The sequence below is a fragment of the Microtus oregoni genome, unplaced genomic scaffold (genome assembly GCF_018167655.1).
Source record: "Microtus oregoni isolate MIOR12 unplaced genomic scaffold, Mior012 000035F_ref0000213, whole genome shotgun sequence".
Classification (NCBI taxonomy): Eukaryota; Metazoa; Chordata; class Mammalia; order Rodentia; family Cricetidae; genus Microtus; species Microtus oregoni.
The window spans coordinates 23,750,440-23,777,544 of record NW_024543094.1 but is presented as its reverse complement, the minus strand read 5'-3'; the positions used below and the strand labels follow the sequence as shown (position 1 = coordinate 23,777,544).

General features: G+C 41.7%; 1 protein-coding gene across 1 annotated transcript in view; it reads right to left on the bottom strand.

Annotated features, from left to right (window-relative positions):
* The window catches only part of Tmem236 (transmembrane protein 236), a 46,788-nt gene extending 25,351 nt beyond the window's left edge, over positions 1-21,437 (bottom strand). The window contains exons 1-2 of the mRNA XM_041630757.1: positions 21,118-21,437; positions 3,053-3,125 (exon numbers count right to left, since the gene is read on the bottom strand). Coding sequence (XP_041486691.1) covers positions 3,053-3,125; positions 21,118-21,374 — 330 coding nt within the window. The 5' untranslated portion in view covers positions 21,375-21,437. The remainder of the gene's footprint in view (positions 1-3,052; positions 3,126-21,117) is intronic.
* Between the last annotated feature and the right edge of the window lie 5,668 nt (positions 21,438-27,105).

Here is a 27,105-nt window from a genome sequence, read left to right as displayed (position 1 = left end):
TTTTTTTTAAAGATAAAACCATTAACTGCAACTTCAATCAGCATGTCAATTATAAAGCATATTCTGAAATGCATGTGGAAATAAGAAGGGCAGTAGTTATAGGTGGAAAGGAAGGTAGAACAATTTGCTCCTCTGGCTCTGTAGAACACTTATAAAGCTAGAGAATAAGTCGTGAGGTGTGAGTTAGCACAGAACAAACAGCTAGGCAAAGTGGCGACACTAGATGCTTGGGGACAGGTCAAACACATGGACACCTGGCTTATAACAAAGAGAACTCTGTTGAAGCAGACAAAGGAGTTTTTAAAGCATGGTTCTCTACTCGATAGAAAAAAAAAAAAACTTGACCCACCCCTATACAACATAACAAACAACCATTAAAGTCAGACTGTGAATCTAAAAGAAAGAGAAGAAATGCATTTTCTAAAAGATGAGATAAGTTCATGATAAGATCTTTAGGACTTTGCAGTTTAGATTCTGAAATCTTAATTCTTTCACCAGAAGCATTTTACACAGATGAAAGAAGCTGATAAAGCAGACTGTTTCAAAGCAAAAAGCTTCTTATCAAAAGACATCAGTAAAAGTGTGAAGGCGAGTTCCAGGGTGAACATATTTATGGTACCTACATCTTAAAAGAAATGGGTTAATCAAGATGTGAGAGTTAGCCAGTAAGAGGATGGAACTAATGGGCCAAGTGGTATTTAAAAGAATACGGTTTCCGTGTAATTATTTTGGGTAAAGCTAGCCAGTGGCCGGGAGCTGGGAGGCGAGTAGCGGCCTGACACTCCTCATTACAGAGTAGACATGGAGAGAGCAGACAGCCTTGTCTATTTCCTGATTTAGTGGAACTGCTTGGGTAGCAGACTTCTAGCAATAGGGGATGCATAGCCTGAACTGCTCATCTCCTGTGGCCAGGCAAGAATTCTGTGGAGGGATCGGAACACCAATCCAGCCACAAAAACTTCAACCTACAATTTGTTCTGCCTATAAAATGAGCTTGGGTAAAAAGGAGCAGAAATTGTGGTCTAGCCTGAGACCGATGCCACTAGAGAACCTGGCCCTGACACTGCCAGATAGGTCAGTATCCAGAGGCTGGATAGCCCATCCTACGACAGAACCAAACATGACTAGCAAAGAAAAAAATCAATGGAATTATGCCTAGTGATGTTCTGTTATACCCATAGATTGATGCCTAGTCCCATTGTCATCAGAGAGGCTTCATCCAGCAACTGGTGGAAACAGATGCTGCGACCCACAGCCAAACATTAGGCAGAGATCAAAAAATACTATGGAGGATGGGGAGGAAAGACTGTATGAGCCAGAGGAGTTATGAACACCACAAGAAAACCCCCAGAATCAACTAACCTGGTCTTACAGGGGCTCACAGAGACTGAATTGACTACCAGGGAGTTGCACGGGACTGACCTAGGCCCTCTGCACCTATGTTGCAGTTGTGTAACTTGGTCTTTTTGTGGGACTCCTAAGAGTGAGCAGCAGCTGTCTCTGACTCTTTTACTAGCTTTTGAGCCTCTATTCCTCATACTGGGTCACCTTATTCAGTTAATAATGGAGGAGGTGCTTAGTCTTACTACAACTTGATATGCCATGTTTGATTGATATCCATGGGAAGCCTGCCCTTTTCTAAAGAGAAATGAAGGACAAGTAGATGGGGGACAGAGTGGGGATAGGGATTAGGGACTGGGAGGAGAAGAGGAAGGGAAAACTGTGACTGGCATGTATTAATAATAATAAATCATTTTTTAAAAGAGAACAGCACTGATAGAACTGAGAACGCTCAGTGCTAGAAGCTTGCCTTCTACGTCCTGCCCCCAGGTTCAATCCTCACTATAGCAGCAACAACGCAATGGAACTGTATAACTAAAGTGTAAACTGCAGTATTGGGCTAGGCTGGCGAACCTTGGATGTACTTAGCACCCAAGGTTCAATCCCAACACCATAAATAAATAAATAAATTGCAATAGCTTTTAAGATGAAATACTTGAGTCTTATAGCAATGAAAATATGTAAACCTATAGCTAGACATAAAAGTATGAATGGCCGTCACATCATACTTTTGAATAAGATAGAAGAAATACACTATAATCATAAATTATAACCATAATAAATGTGGTTATAATTTGAATTACCCTAACAGAAAATTCAAAATATAGGTAAATGGCTCTGTTATAGAAGTCATGGTCAAAGTAATCTTGTGAGGGAGGGAGGGAGGGAGGGAGGGAGGGAGAAAAGGGAGACAGAGCCTATGGGGCTGCAGCTGCTCAGGCTGCATTTCTTGACCTGAGTGGTGTTGGCACAAGGATCTGTTTTGTGACATTCCATTGATACTATACACTTACGCTGCAAGCACTTTAATGGAAATGTAATAAAAAAGAGGAGAGGTTACTCTACAATGAATGAGACCACTTAGTATATAACAAAAAACAGCTACCATATCCCAGATATGCCATCATTTTATGAACTGAAATTAGAACTTCTGGGAAAGCCTCCGCAGCTCCCTCCCGCAAGCTGATGATGCTGTCCTCTTTCCCAACACTTGCAAGTGAATGACATCATTGGTAAGGCCTTTGCTGACTTCTGTTGAAAGTGAGGCTGTTTGCTTCCAATCATCCTGTCCTATGGTCTGGTTGTCTCCGGGAAACCTATTGGAGCTCTGGTTTGTTGAAACAAAAGACTACCAGCATAATTAACATGTGTAAAATATTTATCAGTGGGTAACTTACCAAAGATAATTGTATAAGACAGTAGATTGCCTGAGTTTGTTATTCTTTGCAGCTTTGAAATATACTCTTATGCCATATATGTAAGTACAGAAGTAATATGTGTTTTAAAATGCCAAACTATTCCTCAAATCACAGAGGTAAAAATTATCTTACAATAAGGATTACACGTATATGTACATATATTTAAATTTGGAAGAAGATTGGATTGGAATAAACTTTGGAAAATGTTTTGGGCATACTACTCTCTTGAGAATCAAAACCACGGCATTTTAAGACCACAATATCCCGCAGTAGAAGAAATGAAAATTGCATACCTCGGTGGCTGCTATGGAAAAGCTGAAGCTGGGAAGAGTGGTGAGCACCACACACATCATCAGAACAGGTCTCCTAGCAAAGGAGAAAAAATAAGCAACAGCAATAACAGCACATTGACAGTTCCTGTTATATGTCGCTGACTTCAGAGTTCCTCTTTCATTCATCTATGTTTTTTTCCTAAGAAGCTCACTGCTTCCCTATTTCCATTTCCCAAATGTTTGAATATGGCAAAAAGTAATGTGTGCAGAAAATAAAGAACAGATTTCTCTTCTCCAACAAAGGGATGAGAGATTTCCAAATAGCCCAAATAGTTAGTAAACTAGTGATTGAGACATAAAATAAATATCACACTGTGTTTTATGACAGGGAAGACTCAATGAATGCTTACTATCTTGAATTAATAAACAAGACAAAAGATAGTCAGAGATTTGGGGTGTGCAAACATATATACAGTGCAGCAGGTGTGTGGAAGTCAGAAGATAACTTGGGTATTGGCCTCACCTCCACCTTGTTTGAGGTAGGGTTTATGGTTATTTTAACACTGGGTGTGGTGATCCAGCCCATGAGTCTCTGGAGAGTCTCCTGTCCCTGTCTCCTAACTCCCATAAAAGCAGAGTCTGTCCCTTTATAAAGGTTCTAGAGAACTGAATTCAAGTCCTTATGCTTGGGCAATAAACATGTTAGCCAGTGAGTCATGGTGCCAGCCTAGCAAATCTTTTTTTTTTTTACAATAAAACTTTTATCCCCTCTTTCCCTGAACACCTTAAATTAACTCTGTTCATATAAAATGCCCCACAATATAAGAGCCATTGAATAGTTTTGAGTTGTTAACAAGTTTTCCTTACTTCTGCCAAGCCTCTCCATCTTAGACACAGGCATAACTAACAAGGGAGATAGCATCCCTCTGTAAGCCACACCCAGTGCATATGGCAAATGCTAAGTACAACAGGATTTAAAGCTGGCACATCAGAAACTAGTCATTTTGTTCTTTTTAGTAAAGTAAAATATAGAGAAGGAAGTTGGTGGCTACTCTTTCGGTCTCAGACCAAAACTACATTCCTGCAACATGAGGCTACCTAAGAGACCATGGCTAAGCATACACGGGGTTCTTGTCCTTATAACCTGACCTCTGAAAAAGGATAATGTACAGAGGATATTCCTGAGCTTTTCTCTAAATAATCTTCCCCCGATTACTGCCCTCATTCTCATGCTTTTAATTATTAACCTACTTTCCCAAGACACTCAATACATAGTGTACCAACTGGCATCCCTACCTGAATGTTACAGAGGCGGTTCAGACTAAATGCGTCTGAAAGACGAGAAGAGTCCTTCCCCCACACCTCTCTAAAACATCACCCCATCCTCTCTGACTTCCTGCTGCAATCCAAGGCCTACCCACCCTCTGCTCTTACAGTCCATTCCCCATCGTCTCCCATCAGTGGTGCTCTAACAGGATTTCCTGATAGAGTTTCCCGTTCCTGTAACCAGAGTGTCTTCCTCTACTGATCTCTGCCTTATACCTTGAGACAGAGACTCTTGCTGAACCTGAACTTCACCGTTTCAGCTAGACTCTGAGCCCGTGATTTCTCTGTACCCGCCTGTCTCAGCCCCCACAATGCTGGAGTTATGGTACACATAGGAATCCATACCAAGCTTTTTATATGAATGCTGGGGATTCGAACCCAGTTTCTCATGCTGCCACCCTTCTCCATCTCATCCCTGAGATCACATTTAAAATGTAAAACTCATTTTGTCACTATATCTCCAAAGATAGGAGGCTACGGGCAGGGGTGGGGAATTTGTGTTTAATGGGGACAAAGATTCAGTCTTGAAAGATGAGAAAGGTTTATGGACAGATGGCTGACAGTGATTGTAGCCCAGCAACACAAATGCATTTAATACCTCTGGGCAGTACACAAAATGGTTAAGGTCATAAATTTTATGCTATGTACATTTAACTACAATCACAGATATCGCTAATGGATGCACAATGCAATTGGAATACAATGGAGTCTTCTCACCCAAGCCCACACCTTCTTCAAGAAATCCTTTCTCCTTGATCTCCTTTTTTCTGCCTTTGAAACGATCTGCCTTCCCCACTACTTATCTCCAGCCATTCCAGCTTTCTGGTTATCTCAGGACCTCTCCATGAGGACTTCTCCTCAGTCTGACCAGAATTTCACACTATCGTCTGTTCTTCCTGCTGGGGGCGCTCTACCAAACCCACTTCGGTAGAGTCTGCTACCACACTGTCACCTATTTCTCCAACTTTGGCCGTTTTCATACATTCCTTCTGTACATGATTTGTGTACTTGATTGACCCTTATGACAACTTGAAATCCTGTTGGTTTTCTTCTGTTTTTTGGTGGTGATGGTGGCAGTGGTGTTTTTGTTTTTGTGTTGTTTTACTTTGTTTTATTTTTTTCCCAAGACAGGATTTTTCTGTGCATCTCTGGCAGTCCTCAAACTAGCTCTATAAACCAGGCTGGCTTTGCACTCCAGAGATCCTGCCTCTGCCTCCTTGGGTGTTGGGATTAAAGGCGTGTGCCACCACCACCCAGCTTTTCTTCTGTTTTTATTGCTTTCCCTTTTCCTTTTCCTTCATATCACTTAACTGAACTTAAATAGCTTGTTTTGTGTTTCCAGCACCTTGAATACAGTTTCTGAATCATTTTACGTATATAAACCAGCTGAGAATCTAGTGAATCCTGAGGTATCCTCTTGGGATAAAATCTAAATGAGTAAAATAAAATACAGACTTTCATAACAAATTAAATTGAAATTATCTATAACTCTTTTTAAAATAATCCCATAGGCCTCCAACCTTCTTACAGAATTACATACAATTATTCGAGTTCTCCCAGATTTTTAAGCACAGTAATGCATGTACCTCCCTACTGATGCATTTCCCCAGCTGTGGAGTACTTAAAACCTGATAGGAACTGTAATCACTTATAATAGCAATGTAGTCACTATTTCGGACCGGATTCTAAAGTATCTGCTGCACCTACTGCGTTGACACGAATAGTTCATGTGGTAGGTTGTGGTTCCTGGTCATAGTGTTATAGGGTGTTGCCAACATTTATATTAGCGAGCTTTCAATTACAAGATATTTATTGATTACCTATTCCATTAGTTTGGTATGGTGTTGCAAAATATCTGCTACATATAAACTAATGGGATTGCTAATATGTAAACACCAACCCCTACTTATGTTTCTTTAAAATGCTCACATATTGCTAGGTCCTGCTTATGATTTATTAGTAAGGAACATGAATTAAATAACGTACTTACCTAAAAGACACTGAAATTCCAACTCCCCAGTACCTTGGAACACAACCTTATTTTGAAATCAATTTTTCTACAGAATGATCCCATTAACATAAGATCATTTGGGTGGGCCCTAACTTAACATAATCTATATTACAGGCTAGCATAGAAAAAAAAGACACGGAAACATTGGAAGAATGCCATCCGGCAGTAAAAGCAAAAATCTTGGTGATTTCCATATTAACCAAGGAGTGCCACGGACTACCTAAACCCAGCAGAGGCTAGGACAAAGGTCAGTAATAAAGGTCCCTCACATAACCCAGCACTAATCCAGCTGACACCTTGTCTCCGGCTCCTGGACTCTAGTCCAGTGAACAGTAACCTTGTGCTGCATATATCATGTAGCTGAGGGCACTCTGTTCTAGTGAGCAGGGAAAGAAACAGAGCTATGCCACGGGGGGGGGGGGGGGGGGGGATGCTGTTGAAATATCCGAAAAAGCAGGCATGTCTCTGGAAGTGAGTGATGGGGATCTTGGGAGTTGTGCATCAGAAAAGCCCAGAACACCGTGGAGGGGTTGGTGGTGGAAACGTAGACGGATGGGAGATTCTGAACAGCTCAGAAAAGGCAGAGGAAGGCTCAGAAAAAAAAAAATGTATCATCTCAGAAAACAGACGTGCCAGAGGTGCTTTTGTGAACAGATGGCTGCTAGAAATTTGACCAGCAAGGTCCTTCTGATGTGAGGTAGAGACCATCGTAATGCACAAAGCATGCTGTAGCTCATGGAAATAGGGCATGATAGAGTCCTCACACGGCCACGGACAAGAAGCAGAAAGCCCTAGAGTGGAACCCGGGCAGGTCTGCCCTTCAGACCTCTAGTCACCTACTTCCAGCAGCCAGACCCCTGTCTCCTAAGACCCTCACAGTTGGGAACCATGTGCTATGAGCCTGTGGGAACCTCCCAGACTCAAACCTCAACAACGAGCAAGCAGTGAACCAGACACAGCACGGAGTACATCACTCGGCAGAGAACTGAAGGTGTAGTCTGTCTCCTCCCTCTTGTTTGTGGAAAAAAAAAAATGATGTAGCTGAAGAACAATAAATTGAATAAATAATTAAATAAATTGAAGAAGCCATCAGATCCCCTGAAGCTAGATGCTGGAAACTGGACTTAGGTTTCCCCCCAAGAGAACCAAGCGTTCTTTGTACATCTCTCTGGGCCCTGTAGCCCACTTTTCATCTGTTTCTCATGGATCCCTGATAGAAAGGAATTTTGGCCCAGGACCGTATTTCTAAGCCTTGTTCATAGATGGTGAGTTGGGGCACTTTGAGATGATGTTTAGAGGAGCTCTTGACTGCAGAATTGATACTGGAATGAGTAAGAATTTCTGATATACTAGAATGAATGCATTTTCTGCAAGAAAGCAATATGAAGTTTGGGGGTTCAGAGGATGGGATGCTGTGGGGTTAAGTTTTTACCCCAGTTATTACTGAATCCCTATTCTTTTTTTAGTCCCTCAAAAATATAAGCTATTTGAAAATCCTGTTTTTCTAAAGTAATTAAGTTAAAATAGCACATCAGGATAGATTATAAGTCAATATTATGGGGACATTTCTGAAAACAGACAAGCACAAAAGGACTTCTAAGAGAGGAAAGATCAGGAAAATGCCATGTGAACATGGAAATCAAGATTGGAGAGTGGCAAGATGGCTGGTCCCCACTCTACACTTCCCAGGGGGCATGGGAAACACTCCCCTTTGACTCTTCAGAAGGAACAGCCTTGCTAATGGTTCGGCTGCAGAATCCTAAGTCTCTGAAACTTTGAGACAGCAAATTCTGCTATATCAGCAAGCTTAAACACTTTGCTCTAGCAATTCTAGAATATTGCAGAATAAGAGAATTTTGGCTAGAGATATCAGCGAATCTTTGAATGTCTCCTTATGTTTAAACTAACAGGATACCACTATTCTACATACAGCATGAAGGGAAGGAAAACTTGTGAGCACAGCGACAGGTGCATGCTGGAAAAGCGCATGCTCCGTGACAACAACAGCCACTATCGCTGAATGGACAATGAGGAGACTCTCCCAGGAATCGAGCCCATGATTAGAAGACAAACTCAGCCACAATGGGTTAAAACTTCCTGTTTGTGCAGCAATTTCTTGCCCTGAGATTACTCATGGAGGAAGCTTGGTGGGGCAGAGGTCAGATAATTACTTGGGAAATGACTCTCTGCTCAGAAACTTGTAAGATTTTCTTTTCCCTAAGTCAAAGTTTCCTGCCAGAGGCTCCCTTGAATCTGCTCCTAATGCCGTCAAACAGAACACTCCTGTACCTTCTTCTATGTTGCTACTGAATGCCAAACACTGTGGTGAAACATGGTGTTTCCATCACTCAGATGCCACACAAAGCCTCCTACTGACGATGAAGCTGATTCTGAAGGTTTAATTAATTTATTCCATGTCATCCCCTAGGATGTTAAAGTTGAGTTCTAATCCAAGATGTACTGACTGCAAATCTCCTATTCCCGATGACCGTGATGCTACCTGGCTCTTTCTTTCTGCTAGTTCCTTTCAAAACACATTGATCCCCTCCCACCCCTTAAAACAAACTTGCTTCTTTCCCTGTCAGTACATTATATGCCCTTACCTGTGGGGATGTCTTCTACCCTCATCTGTCCAAGTCCAGCTCAAACTCTACACTGTGAGCATTTTCTCTACTCTGTGGCCACACACATCCAAACCTGAAAACCTGAATGCAAGGCACCATGACAGAGCAAGACAGGGTGGGGTATAAAGAATAATTTTTGAAGAGGGTAGGGAAGGAACTAGAAAGCGCTTGCTGTGCAGGTGTAAAGGAGCCAGGCACTGCAGTGTTCCTGTGAGGCTCAGCACCAGGGAGGCAGAAACAGACAAAGGATCCTAGGGCCATTCAAGGCCAAAATAGCAAGATCCTGGTTTAGTGAGAAATTCTATCTAACAAGAAAAAAATTAGACACCAATAGAAAAAGACACCTGGCATCAACCTCTGGGCTTCATACATGCACACATATGTGATATAGGAGGTTCTTCTGTTTGTGTGTTGCTTTCACTGGTTAATGAATAAAGGAACTGCCTTGGCCTAGTTGATAGGGCGGAACTTAGGTAGGTGGAGAAAACAAAACTGAATGCTGGGAGGAAGAGAGCAGAGTCACAGGAACGCCATGGATATTCTGCCTGAGATGGACGCTGGTTAGAATCTTGCTGGTAAGCCACAGTCATGTGGCGATACACAGATTAATAGAAATGGGTTAAATTAAGACGTAAGAATTAGCCAATAAGAAACTGGAGCTAATGGGCCAAGCAGTGATTTAATTAATACAATTTTTGTGTGGTTATTTCAGGTATAAACTAGTTGGGCAGCCAGGACAAATAACAAGCCACCTCTCCTTGCAACACAAATGTATACCACAAATACACACGTATAACTGCCAGAGTTACATCATTATTTTCCCTGCATAAATGTGCAATTTCTAGAGTAGAGCCCAAATCTTTGAGAAAGGATGCAGTATCCAGTGTGGAGAGAGACGTAGTTGCTTGGAATTAGCAAGAGCTGAATGAAGAATTTGTGTAATGAGATAGTTTGGAGAGGTGTGTAGAGGTTAGAGGGTAGACAGTCTTGAATGTGAGGCTAATCCCGGGATATGGTCATTAGACTCCTGATGTCAGTTTGGGAACAAGCCTGCCAGGCAGCCAATGGCTAATCTGTAAATGTTTATTTAGAAGAGAATTGCACTAATGAGAAATGGGAATTACAAAGAAGTTCAGATAGCTGAATTTATCATTATGTATGTAAACCTCCCATTTGCTTAAGCCAGAAGAAGAGACTGTTAGATTATTGTGAACCTGAAGAATTTCTGGTAACATCATTTAGTTTAAGGCATTTTATGTAACTTGGCGGGAGTTAAGGAAGTTACTTCCTTGCAGACAATATATAGTCAACTCTGAGTGACACTATCAAGGTGTTAAAGGTGTCACTGAATAGAGAAGTCATTAAACAGGTATAGTTATATCCAATAGGAATGTGAGTGAACTACTGGCAGGTAGGCCAGTCGCCTGCTGACCTCCCCACTCTCTCAGATCATGCCTGCCAGAAGACCAGGTGGGCTTCCCACAGTCCTCCCCCACTCTCTCAATGCTCCCCCACACTATCCCTAAGCCCCTCCCTCCTTGTCACCATATCCCAGGCCCCAACTCAGGCAGAAACTCCCTGTTGCACCATAGGCCATACTAGCCACCAGAAGTCCAGGTAGAATGGCTGCCTATAGATCTCCTTTACACTCTCAGTGCTTCCCCGCCGCAAACACAATCCCGGGATCTTCTCCCCCCTTCTCATTGACATGTACCATTCTGCAACTCAGGCAGACACCCCCTGCTTGACCTCAGGCCACACAGGCCAGAAGACCAGAGAAGAAACAGAAACCAAGGAACCAAAAAACACCTAACCAACAAAAATAAACCTAGAAATCAGCACCTAGACCTATAATCACCCCAAACCCAGATGTGTAGATGCCAGCAAAAGAACATAATAAACAATATCCAGAGCTGAGATATCCTACTATAGCAAGTCCTGAATATTCCAACACAGCGGAAGCACAGAAAAAAACAATAAAACCAACTTTATGAAGCTGATAGAGATCCTTAAAGAAGAAATGAATAAATTACTTAAAGGAATCAAGGAAAAGATGATCAAGAAAATGGAAGAAATAAATTCTTTAAGAAAAGTCAAGAAAAAATGAACAGTTGGAGGATACTAATAAAACTGTTCAATACCTGAAAATGGAAGCACAAACTATAAAGAAAACACAGACTGAGGGAATTCTATAAAAGGAAAATCTAGGTAACTAAACAGGAACTGCAGAGAAAAGCACCAGCAGAGTACAAGAGATAAAAGAGAGGATCTCAGGCATCGAAGATACAATAGAAGAAATAGATTCACCAGTCAAAGAAAATGTTAAATATAAAAAATCCCTGACACAAAACATCTAGGAAATCTGGGATACTATGAAAAGACCAACCCTAAAAGTAATAGGAATAGAAGAAGGAGAAGAATCCAAACTCAAAGGCACAGAAAATACCTTCAACAAACTCATAGAAGAAAGTTATCTTAACCTAAAGAAGGAAATACCTATAAAGGTAAAAGAAGCATACTTGTGGTGGTTTGAATAATTATGGACCCCATGAACTCATGAGCGTGAATGCTTGGCCATAGAAAGTAGCACTATTAAGAGGTGTGGCCTTGTTGGAGGAATTGTGTCACTGTGGGGACAGGGTTTGAGGTCTTATATATGCTCAAGCCATGCCTAGTATAGCAATCTCTCCTTCTGCTGCCTGCAGATGAAGATGTAGAACTCTCAGCTCCTCCAGCATCATGTCTGCTTGCACACCGCCATGTCCTGCCATGACAATAATGAACTAAACCTTTGAAACTGTAAATGAGTCATCCCAATTAAATGTTTTCATAAGAGTTTCTGTGGTCATGTTGTCTCTTCACAGCAATAGAAACCCTAACTACAGAAACCAAATAGACTAGACCAAAAAAGAAGTCCCCTCTCCACATAATAATCAAAACACTAAACATACAGAACAAAAGAAAGAATATTAAAAGTTGCAAGGGGGAAAAAAAGCAAGTAACATAAAGACAGACCTATTAGAATTATACCCAACTTGTCAACAGAAACTCTAAAAGCCAGACAAATCTGCACAAATGTCCTACAGGCTGCAGAAACCTCAGTTGTATGCCCAGGCTACTGTACCCAGCAAAATTTTCTGTCACCATAGATTGAGAAAACAAGATATTCCATAATAAAATCAAATTTACACAATACCTATCTACAAATCCAGCCCTGTAGAAAATACTAGAAAGAAAATTCCAACCCAAGGAGATTAACTCCACCCATGAAAACACCAGTGAAAGCCAAAGGGAAACCATACACACACAAACACACACACACACATACTTACATACTACCACTACCACCAACAACAAAATAACAGCAATTATCCTTTGTCATTTAAACCCTTCATTATCAATGGTCTCAATTCTCTAATAAAAAGACATAGACTAACAGAGTGGATGTGAAAACAGGATTCATCCTTCTGCTGCGTGTAAGAAACACACCTCAAAATAAAGATAGACAATACCTCAGAGTAAAGGGTTGCGAAAAGCTTTTCCAAGCAAATAGACCTAAGAAGCAAACTGGTGTAGCCATTCTAATATCTAACAAAATAGACTTCAAACCAAAGTTAATCAAAAGATGGGGAAGGACATTTCATATTCATCAAAGGAAAAATCCACCGAGATGATGCTTTAGTTCTTAATATCTATGCCCCCAAATAAAGGTACTCACATTTGCAAAAGAAATATTATTAAAGCTTAAATTATACATCAACCCCACACACATTGATAGTGGGAGAATTCTATATCCAACTCTTACCAACAGACAAGTCATCCAGACAAAAACCAGAGAAATATTGGAGCTAACAGACATTATAAACCAAATGAACCTAACAGACATTTCACCAAAACACAAAAGAACACATCTTCTCCTCAGCATCTTATGAAGCTTTCCCCAAAAGTGACCACATAATCCATCATGAAGCAAGTCTCACCACATACAAGAAAACTGAAATAAACCCCTGCATCCTATCAGATCACCACAGACAGAAGTTGGATTTCAGAAACAACAGAAAGTCTACAAACTCACGAAAAGTAAACAACTCTCTACTGAATGACTGCTGGGTAAAGACAGAAATAAAGACATTAAAGACTTCCTAGGATTCAATGAAAATGAATTCTCAGCACACCCAAACATACGGGACATAATGAAAGCAGCGCTAAGAGGAAAGTTCACAACACTAAGTGCCTTCATAGGGAAACTACAGAGATTTCATACTAACAAAATAGCACACCTGAAAACTCTAGAATAAAAGAAGCACACCCAAGAGCAGACAGCAGTTAGTCAAACTGAAATAGAAACAAATAAAGCAATACAAAGAAGCAATAAAACGGTTGATTCTTTGAGGAAATCAAGAAGATGGTCAAACCCTCATCTAAACTAACTAAAAGATGAGAGAGATCTCCATAATTAACAAAATCAGAAATGAAAAGGGGAGCCGGGCGGTGGTGGCACACGCCTTTAATCCCAGCACTTGGGAGGCAGAGGCAGGTGGATCTCTGTGAGTTCGAAACCAGCCTGGTCTACAAGAGCTAGTTCCAGGACAGGCTCCAAAACCACAGAGAAACCCTGTCTCGAAAAAAAAAAATGAAAAGGGGGACATAACAACAAACACTGATAAAATCCAAAGAATCATGAGGTGATACATTAAAAGTTTGTACTCCATAAAATTGGAAAATCTAAAAGAAATGGATAATTTTCTTCATAGATACCACTTAGCAAAGATCAGATAAACAACATAAATTGACCTATACCTCTAAGGAAATAAAGGCAGTCATTAAAGGTCTCCCAATCAAAAAGGGGGGAGGAAGGATTGTAGAATCCAGAGGGGTAAAAGACACCACAAGAATGTGACCCATAGAAATCAATTAAGCAGGGCTCAAAGGGCTCACAAAGATTGAATTGACAATGACAGATCCTACATGAGTCTACATTAGGTACCCTGAATATATGTTGTAGTTGTTGTGAAGTTAGTCTTTTAGAAGTCTCTACCTTGAAGCAAATCTTCTAGAAGTTTCAATTGACTAGACTCTTAGTTATAAAGCTAGTGGTATGACTACATATGAAGTCAATGGTATTGAACCGATGGTTGAAGTCAGCATTTTCATCAAAAGTATATCAAGATATGATATTCAGTCATTAGAAAGCCAGCCAAAGGAGACTTCCAAAACTGCACAAAGCTTAGGAACTATGGAGCAGGAAGGACTGTAGGAATTCGGCAAACTGAATTTGGCTAGCTAGGGCCACATCTGAGGACAGTGGGTGACAATGACCTTCCTGTGTCTGAAAAATGTTGGGACAGATAGATACAGTGTGCTCATAGAAGTTGCCCTGGAGATAAAATCACAGAAATGGCAGCTTGTGTTTTTGGCAATGGATAATAAGTTTAAGGAACATAGAGAGGAGGTGTTGAGGAACAATGGCAGCTTTCCTGGTCATGGCCAAGCCCACTGATTATATAAGAGAGGCAAAGTCTTAAAAGTGAATCAGGAGGGATGCTACATGGTGGCAGGCTTTGTCTGATAAATACCAGGACTGAAAACAATCCTGATAATTAGAGAACCATAGAACATACTAAATTCCCTGTTTTAAAGAGTTGGGGGAGGTAGACCGTCTATCTATCTTGTAAGAAACAGCCTAGACACTTTCTCAGATTTCTTCCAGCCACCAAGTTGATTTTTAAGGGGCAAAGCTGATGTTCATAAACCTTTCTTCAAGAGGAATGCAGCCACAGGCCACAAAGTGAGGATGCAGACAATGTGTGACATATATTACAGTAATCTCAAAAGATGACAATGGAGTGAAAAAACTCCTCTCACCTGGCGAGGTCATAGCCAGATTATAGTCCTAGAACAATGATTTACTCACACATTTATGGTGATATATACTATATGTATTGTGCTGCCAATCATAAAGTAGATCACATACAATCTGTGTACAGTATATAATATCAAAATGATGATAAGCACGGTAGTAGCCTCTGCATTTACTATCCAAAACTTTTATTGTTGTTTTATATAGTACTGCTACTTATAAAACAAGTTTCTAGGCATGGCAGGAGGAGTGCAGAGGTGGAATTTATGGAGCAAGGATGGTGAAGGGGTACAGAGGTGCAGATTGATGGGAAAGATAAAAATAGGATGGCACAGTTAACACATTAGCTGAGTATTTCAAATACAAGAGAAAATGAGTATTTCCAGTGCAAAGTTGAAGACATCTAAAGACATATACATATATATGCTAGTTACCCTAACCTGCTCTTTATACATCAAATACATGTATTGAAATGCCTCAGTGTGCCTCCAAAATGGGTATCATTATTATGTGAGAATTTAAAAGAAAATACACTTAAATATTTCAATTAAAAAACTCTCTTTATCTTGACATAGTAGTACATGCCTCTAATTCTAGCACTTTGGAGATGGATGCAGAAATATAATGAATTCTAGGCCTCAAGTATAAAAAGCAAATAATAAACTGGGTTGTAGCTCGGTGATAGAGGACTAGCCAGTCTAGCATGCAGAAGGCCTTGGGTTTGATCCTCAGTACTCCAAACAAATAAAAATAACCTCAACAGTGCACAGTATGTGTAGAGGACTCAAGCACTTACTTCTTGAAGCATCAAGAAACCCATTTCTCAGAAGGTGTTCCATCTTTAAACACACATGACTGCACTATGGTATTAAAAAGGACTTGGCAAGACTGAGGGATGAACAGACTTTAGAACCCTAGCCATAATTAACAAAATGTTCTTTGTGTTTCCTTAAACAAACTCAGGACAGGGGCCTGAGACTGCATCTGAATATATAACCATGCCAGGAAATCAAATCCTTGGTGGGACTGGAAATGAAAGTCCAACAGGGGTGAGCTAAACAGTCACAGGGAACAGGGAGCTGGTTCATAGGAGAAGAAACGCTGGACTATGGTGGTGGGTAAAGGCCAAAAGAATGGTGGTGGGTAAAGGCCAAAAGAATGACTCTTGCTGACTTATGGGATAGAGAAAAGAAGGAAATACAGACCTGAATGATAAAGTCACTGATTCTTCCTAGAGAGGAAAGTGGGAGCCGCATGGGAGCACTGGTAAAGAAAATCACTCTAAAGCACCAGTACTGGTATAAAGGTGTTGACGCAGCTCTGTTGGCAGGCTGCTTGTCTAGTGTGAAAAAGATCTCGGTTTGGATCCCCAGCACTGCACAAAACTGGGAGTGGGTGTGAATTCCTATGATCCAAGCAATTGGGAGGTGGAGGCAAGAGGTTCAAGAATTCAGCTACACACCAAGTTTGAAGTGCTTCTGTGCTACATGAGGTCCTACATCAAAAGCACCACCATAATCATAAACAATAACAACAACAATAATAACAACACAATGGTTGCTGATACCCTACTGAAAACAGTGGGCTGCATTCCCTGCAGTTTAGCCAGTCTGCAGTACAGTACAGAAGCTACAGGTGCTGTGTGTCTTACCAGTGGACTCTGCAGACATTCATCCAAGGGCTATTCTTACACCTCTTGTTTGTGTGACCTGTTAATTTCTATGACTCAATTTCCTCATTTATAAGAGGGGAGCTATGCTTGTTAAGTATCAGGTTTAGGGAGTTGACTGAACAGATGTAGATAAGATGTTTGGAAGTGCACATGGCACCTAGCAAGTGACCAAGTGTTGGTTCCTGTTTAACTATGATGACCACCACTACCATTCCCATTACCTAAAAAAGCGACAGCAAAATCACAGCAAACTAAAATGTCATTCAAAGTATGGCCTTTGAAACTTTGCAGGCCCACAGACTCCTGATACATCATAGTCTGAAGGAATCCTCTTGTGAAGAAGAGTAGGAAGAATCCCTGAACCACACCTCTGGATCCTGAGGCAATCTGGGGATTTCCACATATCCTCCAGAGCTGCCCTGTCCCCGGGGAGCCTTCTGATCCGCCCAGGATAAGATCTCTCTTACCGATTGGCAGACACACTTGAGTATTTACTTACAGGCTTTTCTCTATTCCACCCAGCTTCTCCCTAATCCACATGAATGACAACAGGCAGTGAAGAAAGGAACAATGATTCTGAAAGAATGAGGAAGTGTTTCGCACAAGTGAAAGTTCAGTCTCTGCTGTTGACTTAGTGTAAGTCCTCAGCTCTATGACTCACTTCCTTTTTATAAAAGATTTATAGCCACCTGGTCAACTCAGAGCATCGTCCAGTGGGTCACAGAGAAAGAAAAACTCCAAGCACTTGTGTAAATGCAAAAGTTGCTTTTAAGAGTATCACTATACGGGTTCTCATGCTCAAACGACAAAAAAAGATCCTACGAACAAAATTCCTCAGATTCTCGGAGTACCACAGCCAGCATCTGCTTTGCTTCGGTTTGATCAGAACGTTGTCCATTTCTCATGATTACTCTATGGATTAAACAAGTTCACAGTTTAAATGGAATTAACCAGTTCAGGGGAGTCACTAACACTGATGTCCATAGTGCTCCAAGGCACCGGAACAGCAATTTTAGATACACAATCTTACGTTGTTTTTTTTTTTTAATCCCCCATATGGAAACTAATAGTGTCCCTGTTTGGTTCTTGAGAAAATTAAAGCTCAGAGAATATAAATAACTCACATAAGACAATGTCAAAGCTGAGATTTGATGTCAGCTCTTTCTTACCCATGTCCTTTGGACAGATTCTTATCAGTGCTCTGGTCCCTCTCTCTGATGACCAGTATTATAGGGTTCATGTGGGCCTTTGGGGGATTTTCTCAAATAGTCTCATCAATATCAAACCTATGAATTTAAGGATCTGTGAAACTTTATATGAACAACTATCTACCTAGTTATTCAACAATTTTTGTGCCCAGTCTGTGGGGACCCCAAAAGACCACCAGGGAGACTGACTCATCTATATGCAAAAGCAAGGTTTATTATCGTACACATAATTGCAAGCCAGCTGGCAGGGACCTCGTCAGCACAGCAGCAAGAAGAGGTACCCCACCCTTCTAGAGAGCACTATTTAAAGGCAAGAACCAGAAAAATTACATTAGCAGAGCTTGGGGGGACGGGTTCAATCCTGATTGGCTAGAATTTGTCTACTGGTGTCCAGCTGAAAAGCGATGGGCATGTGCCAGCAGGTGATGCTATCTACAATGGTTGGAACGTTAGGAATTTCCTTTGGATGGTCTGTTCCTGGGTGGTGTCCGGGTAGTCTCAGTGTATGGTCTTTCTTGCAACCAAGTATTGTCTTAGGGAAAACTACTGAGACCCAGACCTCTATTGAGCTTTGACTGGGTCCTACATTACACAACAAAGAATAAATTAAAACAATAACGTTTGTGATCCCCTCTACTGTTTTTTAAAACTTTTTTTTTTTTTTTTGAGCCTGAGTAGCTTTGGAGCCTGTCCTGGAACTAGCTGCTGTAGACCAGGCTGGTCTTGAACTCTCCGAGATCCACCTGCCTCTGCCTCCCGAGTGCTGGGATTAAAGGCATGCACCACCCACACCTGGCTAAAACTATCTTCTTTCTTAAAGCTATCTTCACGTAGCAACTAAGGTTTAATGTCCTGTATATGATTGCACATGTATAAATACAAAAACAACTTTGAGGTTATAATGGTATCACTATGCTGCCTCTCATGTGTTCAAATGACAAAATATCTTTGGAAATCATGTTATGAGTGCTAATGAAATGTACATCTTTTGGAGAAATATATTCTAATGCCATTTAAGTAAACCATGATTGGCCTTCAAAATCAAAAGGAAGAAAGAAAAAAAAATCTGAAAACAGAAGGACTTGCACAGAATTTGACAACTCTGGGCTTGCAGATCCCAGACCCACTTCAAGGCAGCTGTATCTCTTAACAAAGCTATCGCTTTAAGTTTCTATTTCTCCAGATAGAACGTGAGGACAGCAGCACCCAACTTCACTGAGCTGCCATAAAGTCTAAATTTAGCTTTGCTGAGCATATAAAATGCCTACAAGTTTCTTTCATGAGCTGTTTCTTCTCTTTAATGGCCCTAAGAGGTCACCACTAGATAGGGTGCATGAATGAGCCCATGAGGAAATAGTTGCAGAGTTCACCGAACTTACAGATAGACTGATATCTACGTAAAGCCATTTACAGCACCTGGGGCCAGCCTCACCCACAAATAGAAACTAAAGGCAGGGAAAGGATTCCCCAGAAGAGATCACTGAGAGACGAAGTTGTGGCAACAAACCAAGACCCTTTGATGTATGGACTACTCAGGACAGACGTGTAACATGAAGTTGGAGCAGACAGCAAAAGGGGTGAGAATACAACATGCATTGAACACTAGGAGCAAAAGACTTCTCCTCAATCTCAATTGCCCTAGAGACCCAAGTTCATCAGAGATAGTCTACAATAATGGTTGGACTATCAGGCGTGGACTGGGATAGGCCAATGTCTAATGTTCAGTTCTATCACTTACTAGACTGGCTTTGGGAAAGTTGCTAAGTTCTTCTGAGTATCAGTTTCTTTTGGGGAATACTGATACGCTTATTAAAAATATCTACCTTTTGAGGCAAAATACTTGTATGAGGTGGCACAGAATTAAGAAATAAAAATCTATGTATAACACCCTCAACACACAGGATCTGTGAAAGAGCAGTTAGAGCTTAATACTCATCATATTGATAATAAATTATATGTGAAAGTTGGGCATCTGAATGACATTAAGAGCATCAGGTGCTAGAGAAATGAGCCAAGGTCCAAACAAGCCATCAAAGCCAAGAGCCTTGGGGACGGAGGCCCTGCAGTGGGTTACTGTCCTACTTCACTCTCGCCGTCATTGGGAATTGCCACCATGGCCTCAAAATTCTTTAACAGTCTTGGACAGTTTGAGGAAACTGGGGTGTATGGTCCCCCTCTAAGACATTCCATTTGTGAACCTCAGCTAGGGTTGGAAAGTCTCTGCCTTCCACTGACAAAAGCGATGCCAACCACAAAATGATTTAGGTCTGAGAAGCCTTTGCCTTAGGGAACAGAAAGTGCCCTGGCAAGGTTCAGGGAGCCACATCCAGTGTCAGTACCTAAGAGGCCCTGGGTTAACTCAGCTCTCCGTGTCAGCATCCTTCCAAAGATCACTCTGGGGCTGCATGGAAGGCTTTTACGTTGCTGCCCGAAATTATATCACAGCGCTCAGCTCTCCCTTTTTCAAATTCTCTCTACACTGCCCACCTGTAAAGTCAAGGATCAGCAACAAAGTAACAAAGAGAATTTAATTTATCAGAGGAAATAAAGAAGTCCCAGACAAGTGAGAACCAGATCTGAAGACCTCCAAGGAAAAATGCCATAAGAATAGGGATTATTCTCAAGCCCACCAGTCAAAGCTGAGTTAACGCCAGAGTAAGGCGACTTTATTGTTGCTGTTGTGTTCACTTTTCTTGCTCTTGAGAGTCTGGTCTTGTTATGTAGCCCATCCTGACCTAGAACCTTCGATTGTGCTACCTCAGCCTCCTGACCGCTGGGTATAGGCATATGCCACTGAACCTAACAACATCAACTCTTTATCTAAGGTACTTCTGTATTACCACAGACATATTCTCTCCCTTCAAAGGTTAATACGGCTTACCAACACTTTAAGCATTCTTTTATTTATTTTTTAATCTTAGTAATCAAGTTCCTAAAACATCTCAGTTAATGATCGGCCAAATTGTGCCTTAGACCCATGAAGTACTATGTAAACTCTTAGAAGGAGATGTTACTTTCAGTTTGACACAAAAGTGAAATTCTGTCTGCTAATCATCTGATCATGAAGTCTGTAGGGCAACTCTGGAGACTTTGTACAGTTCAATGTGCTGAGAAGTATTGGCAACATTCAAATCAACATACCTTGCAATTTGTTATTCAGAAAAGAAAAGATCATAGAAAATGTAGCAATAGCATAACATCAATATTTGTATATAGAAGATATAAAAGATACCACAACATCAATACATTTAAAGACAGTGAATGCAAGTCATCATTAATCTAGCACACATTAGTGCTAAGTTCATATGCTTGGCACACACGTACACATCACATTCATGGATTAAAAACATGGCGGGACTCCCTGCTAATGAGCTCTCTTACTTACCATCCTACAATGTTTTTGTAAAGATGCCGCTTCTTGAATAAGATAACTTTTATCGGAACCCAGATCAAGAGACTCACTGCAGCCACATAGGCAATGGAGCAGGAAACAATGAGCCAATAGTGCGTTCTTTCAGCTTCATTCCTTGTTTTCTGATACGCAGCAGCAAACTGTTCCATTATCACAAGGGTAGGAACGGAGAAGGCAGCAAACTCAAGAAGCTCAAAAAAAACCAGCTTAATTTTTCTGCCAGAAACCATCCTGAAGAGCAGCAGCAAGCAGCCAAGACTCTGGCACTCCTCTGTTGACTCTGAGCAGCACACGAACACACACTGGGATCAAGTTCCTTGTACTCGAATCGCTAACCAGTGGTTTTATTCTTTTATTGACCCTCATATGCTTCAATGATCTTTTGACTTAACAACCACAGTCTCTTAAAGAAACAGAACCACTGTGGAGTGATGATCAAATGTATTTACACATCTCTTATTAGAAGTCAGAAGAGCTCTCAAGCAAGGAACACTGGTAAAAACGGAGGATTTTTTGTATGCTTTTTTAATGTAATGTTTGTAGGTGATTTTGGCATACCATCTATATAATAGTTAACACTTATTAGTTAGAACCATTAGAATAATGCAATTCTAAAGTTGAAAAGAATAGCTCTCATTTACAATATTACATCTATGCTTTCAGTCCCGTTTTTATATACAAGTAAATTCATCAGAGAGGTACTCAAATTCCTAAGTCTTCATCTTCAAAACAACTCTTTATAATTCTTCAAAGTTCTGAGAAAGGGATTCAGTTTATCAGCTTCCTAACCTGGATCCCACCTGATATTATCTCCACTCATTATTGAATGCTGATGGGTGGGCAACACAAATTTACACTGTTCTTCAAACTGCCATGATATCACTAGAAACCTGTTATCAGGATTTCCACATTCGGAACTCTGTATGTTGCCTAAAAATCACACACAATGTGTAAAATGCATATCCATCTGTGAAGCATAAAATTTACTTGACGCTGCATGATGATCATTGTTCTTGGTATTATGGGGTGATGATGAGCAACAGGGCTGTCCGTTCTGAAAGTGTTCAGAGTCCAATAGAGAAACAAGCCTATAAAGAACATCAGAGAGCAAGGGCCAAAGATGTAAACTACATAATACAATAAAGCTATAGCAGAAGACAACGTTGTCTTTGGGCCATGGGAAAGGAAAGGGAAGATAAAGGATGACTAAGATGAGGGAGAGATGTTGGTGACACTTCAGACAGAAAACCACCGAGGGAGCAGCAATGGTCAGCAAGAGCCGGCCGTGTAGAGCAGGGGTAGCAGAAGGTGACATTAGAATACTCCACTGAGTCCCGACAGAAATAGATATCCCGTAAGCGTAGAGCAGTGACATGGAACTTATTTTTAAAAAAATCCATGTTTTCTTTTTTAACTTCTCTCTCTCTCTCTCTCTCTCTCTCTCTCTCTCTCTCTCTCTCTGTGTGTGTGTGTGTGTGTGTGTGTGCTGGAACACAGGCAATACAGGCCATCTGATGAGGGTTCTGGGAGCTGAACTAGAGTTCTCTGTAAGAGCAGTATTCCTAACCACTGAGCCATATCTTCAGCTGTCATTCTTGCTCTCTGCCCACAGAGTGCCTAATACCATGGGAATAAGTGTTAACTATATTGGTATCCACTGAATATTTAATGCATGCAAATAAATCACTGCAGTCCCTGTGGGAGATGATACAAATGCGTAGTAAAACCTGGAAATCCTTCTAGAAGATGCTGAACAGATCAGGGATGGGAAGAGTCAGGGTGTCCAAGTCCTCCACCCTTCTCCAGTCCTATCTGCCTGAACAAAGGGCACTGAATCACGGAACATTCAGCAATCTACCGAAGACCTGAAGTCCGCTGGGCTCATCAGATTCTTTCCGTCAGGAAAGTGAACTAAGGAACATGGGGAGTGATCTAGCTTGTTTCTGTTGCTTTGATTAAACACTAACAAAACCAACTTGTGGGAAGGAGTCTCTCATCTTACAGCTTGCAATCCATCAGAGGGAAGTCAGGGAAAGGACTCCAGACCAGCAGCCTGGAAGAAGGACCTGGAGCAGGGGTCATGGAAGAGTGCCATTCATTGGCTTCAGCTCCAAGCTCATATTCAGCTACTCTTTCTTAGGGTTCTCAAGACCACTTGCCCCAGGGTACAGTGAACCAGACCTTTCCCTACCAATCATGAAAGAAAAAAATGCCCCAATGGACTTGTCTACCTGTGGAGAGTAAAGAAAGCCCTGAGCGTGTAAAGGCCTGAGTGAACACGTCATTGGCGTGGTCATGTCAAGGACCATAGCCTCGGGTCCATGCACAAATGCAAAGTCTTCCCCCACAGCATGAGGCTCAAAGGATGACTAAGCACATCTGGTCCAGGTGTGGAGGCTGACAGTGTGTGTAGAGAATGTCCACCACAGCTTTCTCTCCAGGACCCACCCTGGATGTTTACAACCTGAAGATTGCTCCCCTAAAGAGACTGCTCCTACCCTTATTCAGCTGGATGCCATAACCCTGTCTTCCTGCCCAACTGTATATATTAAACACGCTGTGTGGTTTTTCCTTCAGAGGTCCCAGCCTTCTGTGTCCTTGAGTCCACGTGTCTACCATTGTTTCTTTCTTTTGCTGTCCCAGTCACGTCAGTCCCTGGAAGCCAGGCAATGTCTCAGCCCCGAGAGGCAAACCAGATGAAAGTATTTTCAGAGTTGAGGTTCCCTTCTTCCCAGGTGACCCAGTTTGTCTAAAGTTGAAACTGAAAAAACCAAACCAAACCTGTTGTTGGAGTAGTGTGGCCTTGGTGGAGGAAATGTGTCACTGAGGGGGGACTTTAGAGTTTCAAATGACCAAGTCTTTGGGCTTTCTCGCTCTTTCTGCTTCCTCTGATCCAGATATAGAACTCATGGCTCCTTCTCCAGCATCATGTCTGCCTGAGCATCACAATGCTTCCAGCCATGACAATAATAGACTAAACCTCTAAAACCACAAGCCAGCCCCAATAAAATGTCTTTCTTTATAAGAGTTGCAGTGGTCATGGTGTCTCATCACAGCAATAGAAATCCTAACGAAGACAAATATCTCAATTAGGCTGAACGAGGTGGGAAGACTCGCCTGTTGTGTGTAGCTCCATCCAGGGTGCCGGACTAAACACAAAGGAGAAAGCCAGCTGACCACAATAATCTCTCTCTGCTTCCTGATTGTGAACGGACTGTGACAGCTGTCCCAAGCTCCTTCTGCCATGACTTCCCCTCTATGATGGACCATACCCTTAATCTGCGAGCCAAAATAAACCCTTTCTCCCTTAAGTTGCTTTGGCCAGTGTATTTTCTCACAGCAACAGAAAAATTAACTAAGACAGTAGCTATGTGATAAATGAATAAATAAGCAGAAGCCAGATGCAGAGGTGGCAGAAGACTCAGTAGGAGGATGATGTTAGTCCAGAGAGGGAAATGACCGAGACTAAGAAGAAGCAAGCACACCAGGAAACATCCACTCTAGGGATGCCTCAACTGTCCATACAAAAGGGAGCCATTGTTCTTTGCATGTATGTTCACATGCATGTGCATGCACACATTCACACAAACACACACACAAAACTTACTGTAAATATTAAGAAAAAGAAAAGGTTTAGTTACAAGGGTTAAATATATCCGGACGTGCAAAAGCTGACAACTCAGAAAGCATGACTGGGAAAAGTGTAGAGAGCAGAGGACGATCCTCAAAGCTGAGTATGGACCTCGTCCACTCTTCTTTGTACTCAAAGAAATATCTACTTATCGCTGGAGCATTTTTTCTACACGGGGAAATTAAAAAGCCTCCCCTTTGAAAACTGTTGTTAACTGTTCATGTTCTACTAACAGAGCTGAAGAGGAGAAGGGAGAAACAAGTTGCAGAGACTATGATTTACACTCTCAGTGAAATAACTTCATTTTTGCTTTAAAATATTGTAGTTACAGATAGTGACATACATTGCAAACTCAGAAGGACACACATCAAATTAGCAGTATTGTACCTGGGAAATGGGGAGAGCAGTGTAAGAAGAACTTTTTCTCAACTCATTTCATTAATATTGCCATCACTGAAATATTTCAAGAACCTAGGAGATTAGAAGATAATTTTAGACTAAGCAAATGTATTTTAAAGTCCTTGCAATTGGGGTGGAAGATGGCCCAACAGTTACTACACTTGCTCTTCGGATAATTCAGATTTGGTTCTCAGCACTCACGTGATGACTCATAGTTAACTCCAGTGTCAGGGGATCTGACCCCTCATCCGGCCCCCAGGGACATAGGGTCTGCCTGCGGTGCACATGCATCCGTGCAGCCAAACACTCACACCCATAAAATAAATAACAACTTTAAAATAACTGCAATTAAAAAAAGGTTGCCCTGTATTTTGTAACTCTTTAATTTGCCAGTTTACTTCCCTCGCTTTTCCTTGGGTAGAAGCCAAATAAACGAATTTCACTTCCACTTAACCTCTGAATGGAAGAACTAAGAAGAAGGAAACAGCCACGAAGCTAACATGAAGCAGGAGAAAGCCATGGAAAACCATTTCTTGGCTAGAACTGAGTTGCTGCCTCCTGTTTTGCAGACTAGTGGAGAAGCGTGGCCTCCATTCTTGGGCGCTCACCTTTCTCCTGGCCAGCCTTTCTCCGGTCACTTTCTCCAAGTGGGATGACACACTTCCCCCTTTGTGCCACACTCATGTCTATCTATATCCTGGCCTGCAGGCTGCAGCTCCACCAAGCACACACACTCCTTGAAAGCAGGAAACATCTGCCCTCATCTTTGTGTCATCATTTCTCAGCACAGAATCCAGCAGAGAACGGGCTGAGGCACAGGTTAATGGAAGGGATGAATGGAGACAGAAAGGGAAGCCCAGAGCAGCTGCAGAAGGCGCATCCTTCAGCCACAGCTAACTGCTCTTCTATCCTAGGGAATGATGCTCTTCCCTACACTGCCTTTCAGGAGAAACCGAGACAGCCATCTGCCCCCTGGTAATTCACTCATTCGACGCACATGATCAATATATTTGCTTGGTCATACTTACACCTACTCTGTCTCCTTCCTCTATCACATGGTTCTTTGGGGTCCTAGGGTCAGAGAGGGAAGACAAAGTCTAGGGGATTACACAAGTAATTTCATAACTAATATTAGGCAATGATTCTGGCCCTTTCCAGACAAAGGCACCACAGTATCTTTCCCAAATCTTCCCAGCTTGTGCACCCTCCCAACCATTGCACGGCGGATCTGAGCACTAACAACAGTGACTAGAAAAGAACTGCCCGGGGTTTGTCTCGTCCAAGGCACGACCTTTAGAGATGTCGGTCTTGGCTTCTCGTTGTCTCATTTGCCTGAATTGTAACTAATAGACTGCCAGGCAGGGAAGATAACATCTGAACGAGTGACAAAGCAACTAGCTCGCCTGGCAAAGGAAAAGAAAGCCATCATGCTAACACTAAGCTATGAAGAAGAAACAACGTCAGGACCAGACTTGGAGACAAAGACAAAGCAAGATGCAAGAGGGCTTCAAAAGTCACCTACCCTCCAGTGGGGAACGGAACTCCAGTCCTGCTGCCTTCCCCCCTAATTTCCCTGACCAATCTGTCATGCAACTGCACTTCCACAACCAGGAGGTGTGCAAGGGCCCTTTTCAAACACCCCGAATGCTGTACGTGAAAGAGTTCAACACTGAGTTGAGAGGCCTGGGCCTTGTCCTGCCCTTGCCTGGCTGGGTTTCAGAACTTCCTGATAGAAAACACATTTGGTTTCTGATGCTGGATGTGTGGTGGAGAAACCGACTCCTGTGGTTTGAGTTCACTTCCATGTAGGAGTGTTGAGGAAGGGCTTTTTATTTTAGTAAGCAGAAGATTCCATTCCATCCAGAGGAACACCTGTTGTCCACACTGCCAACTGTCATTTCCTTCCTGCAGGCAGGAAGTCAAAAATTGAA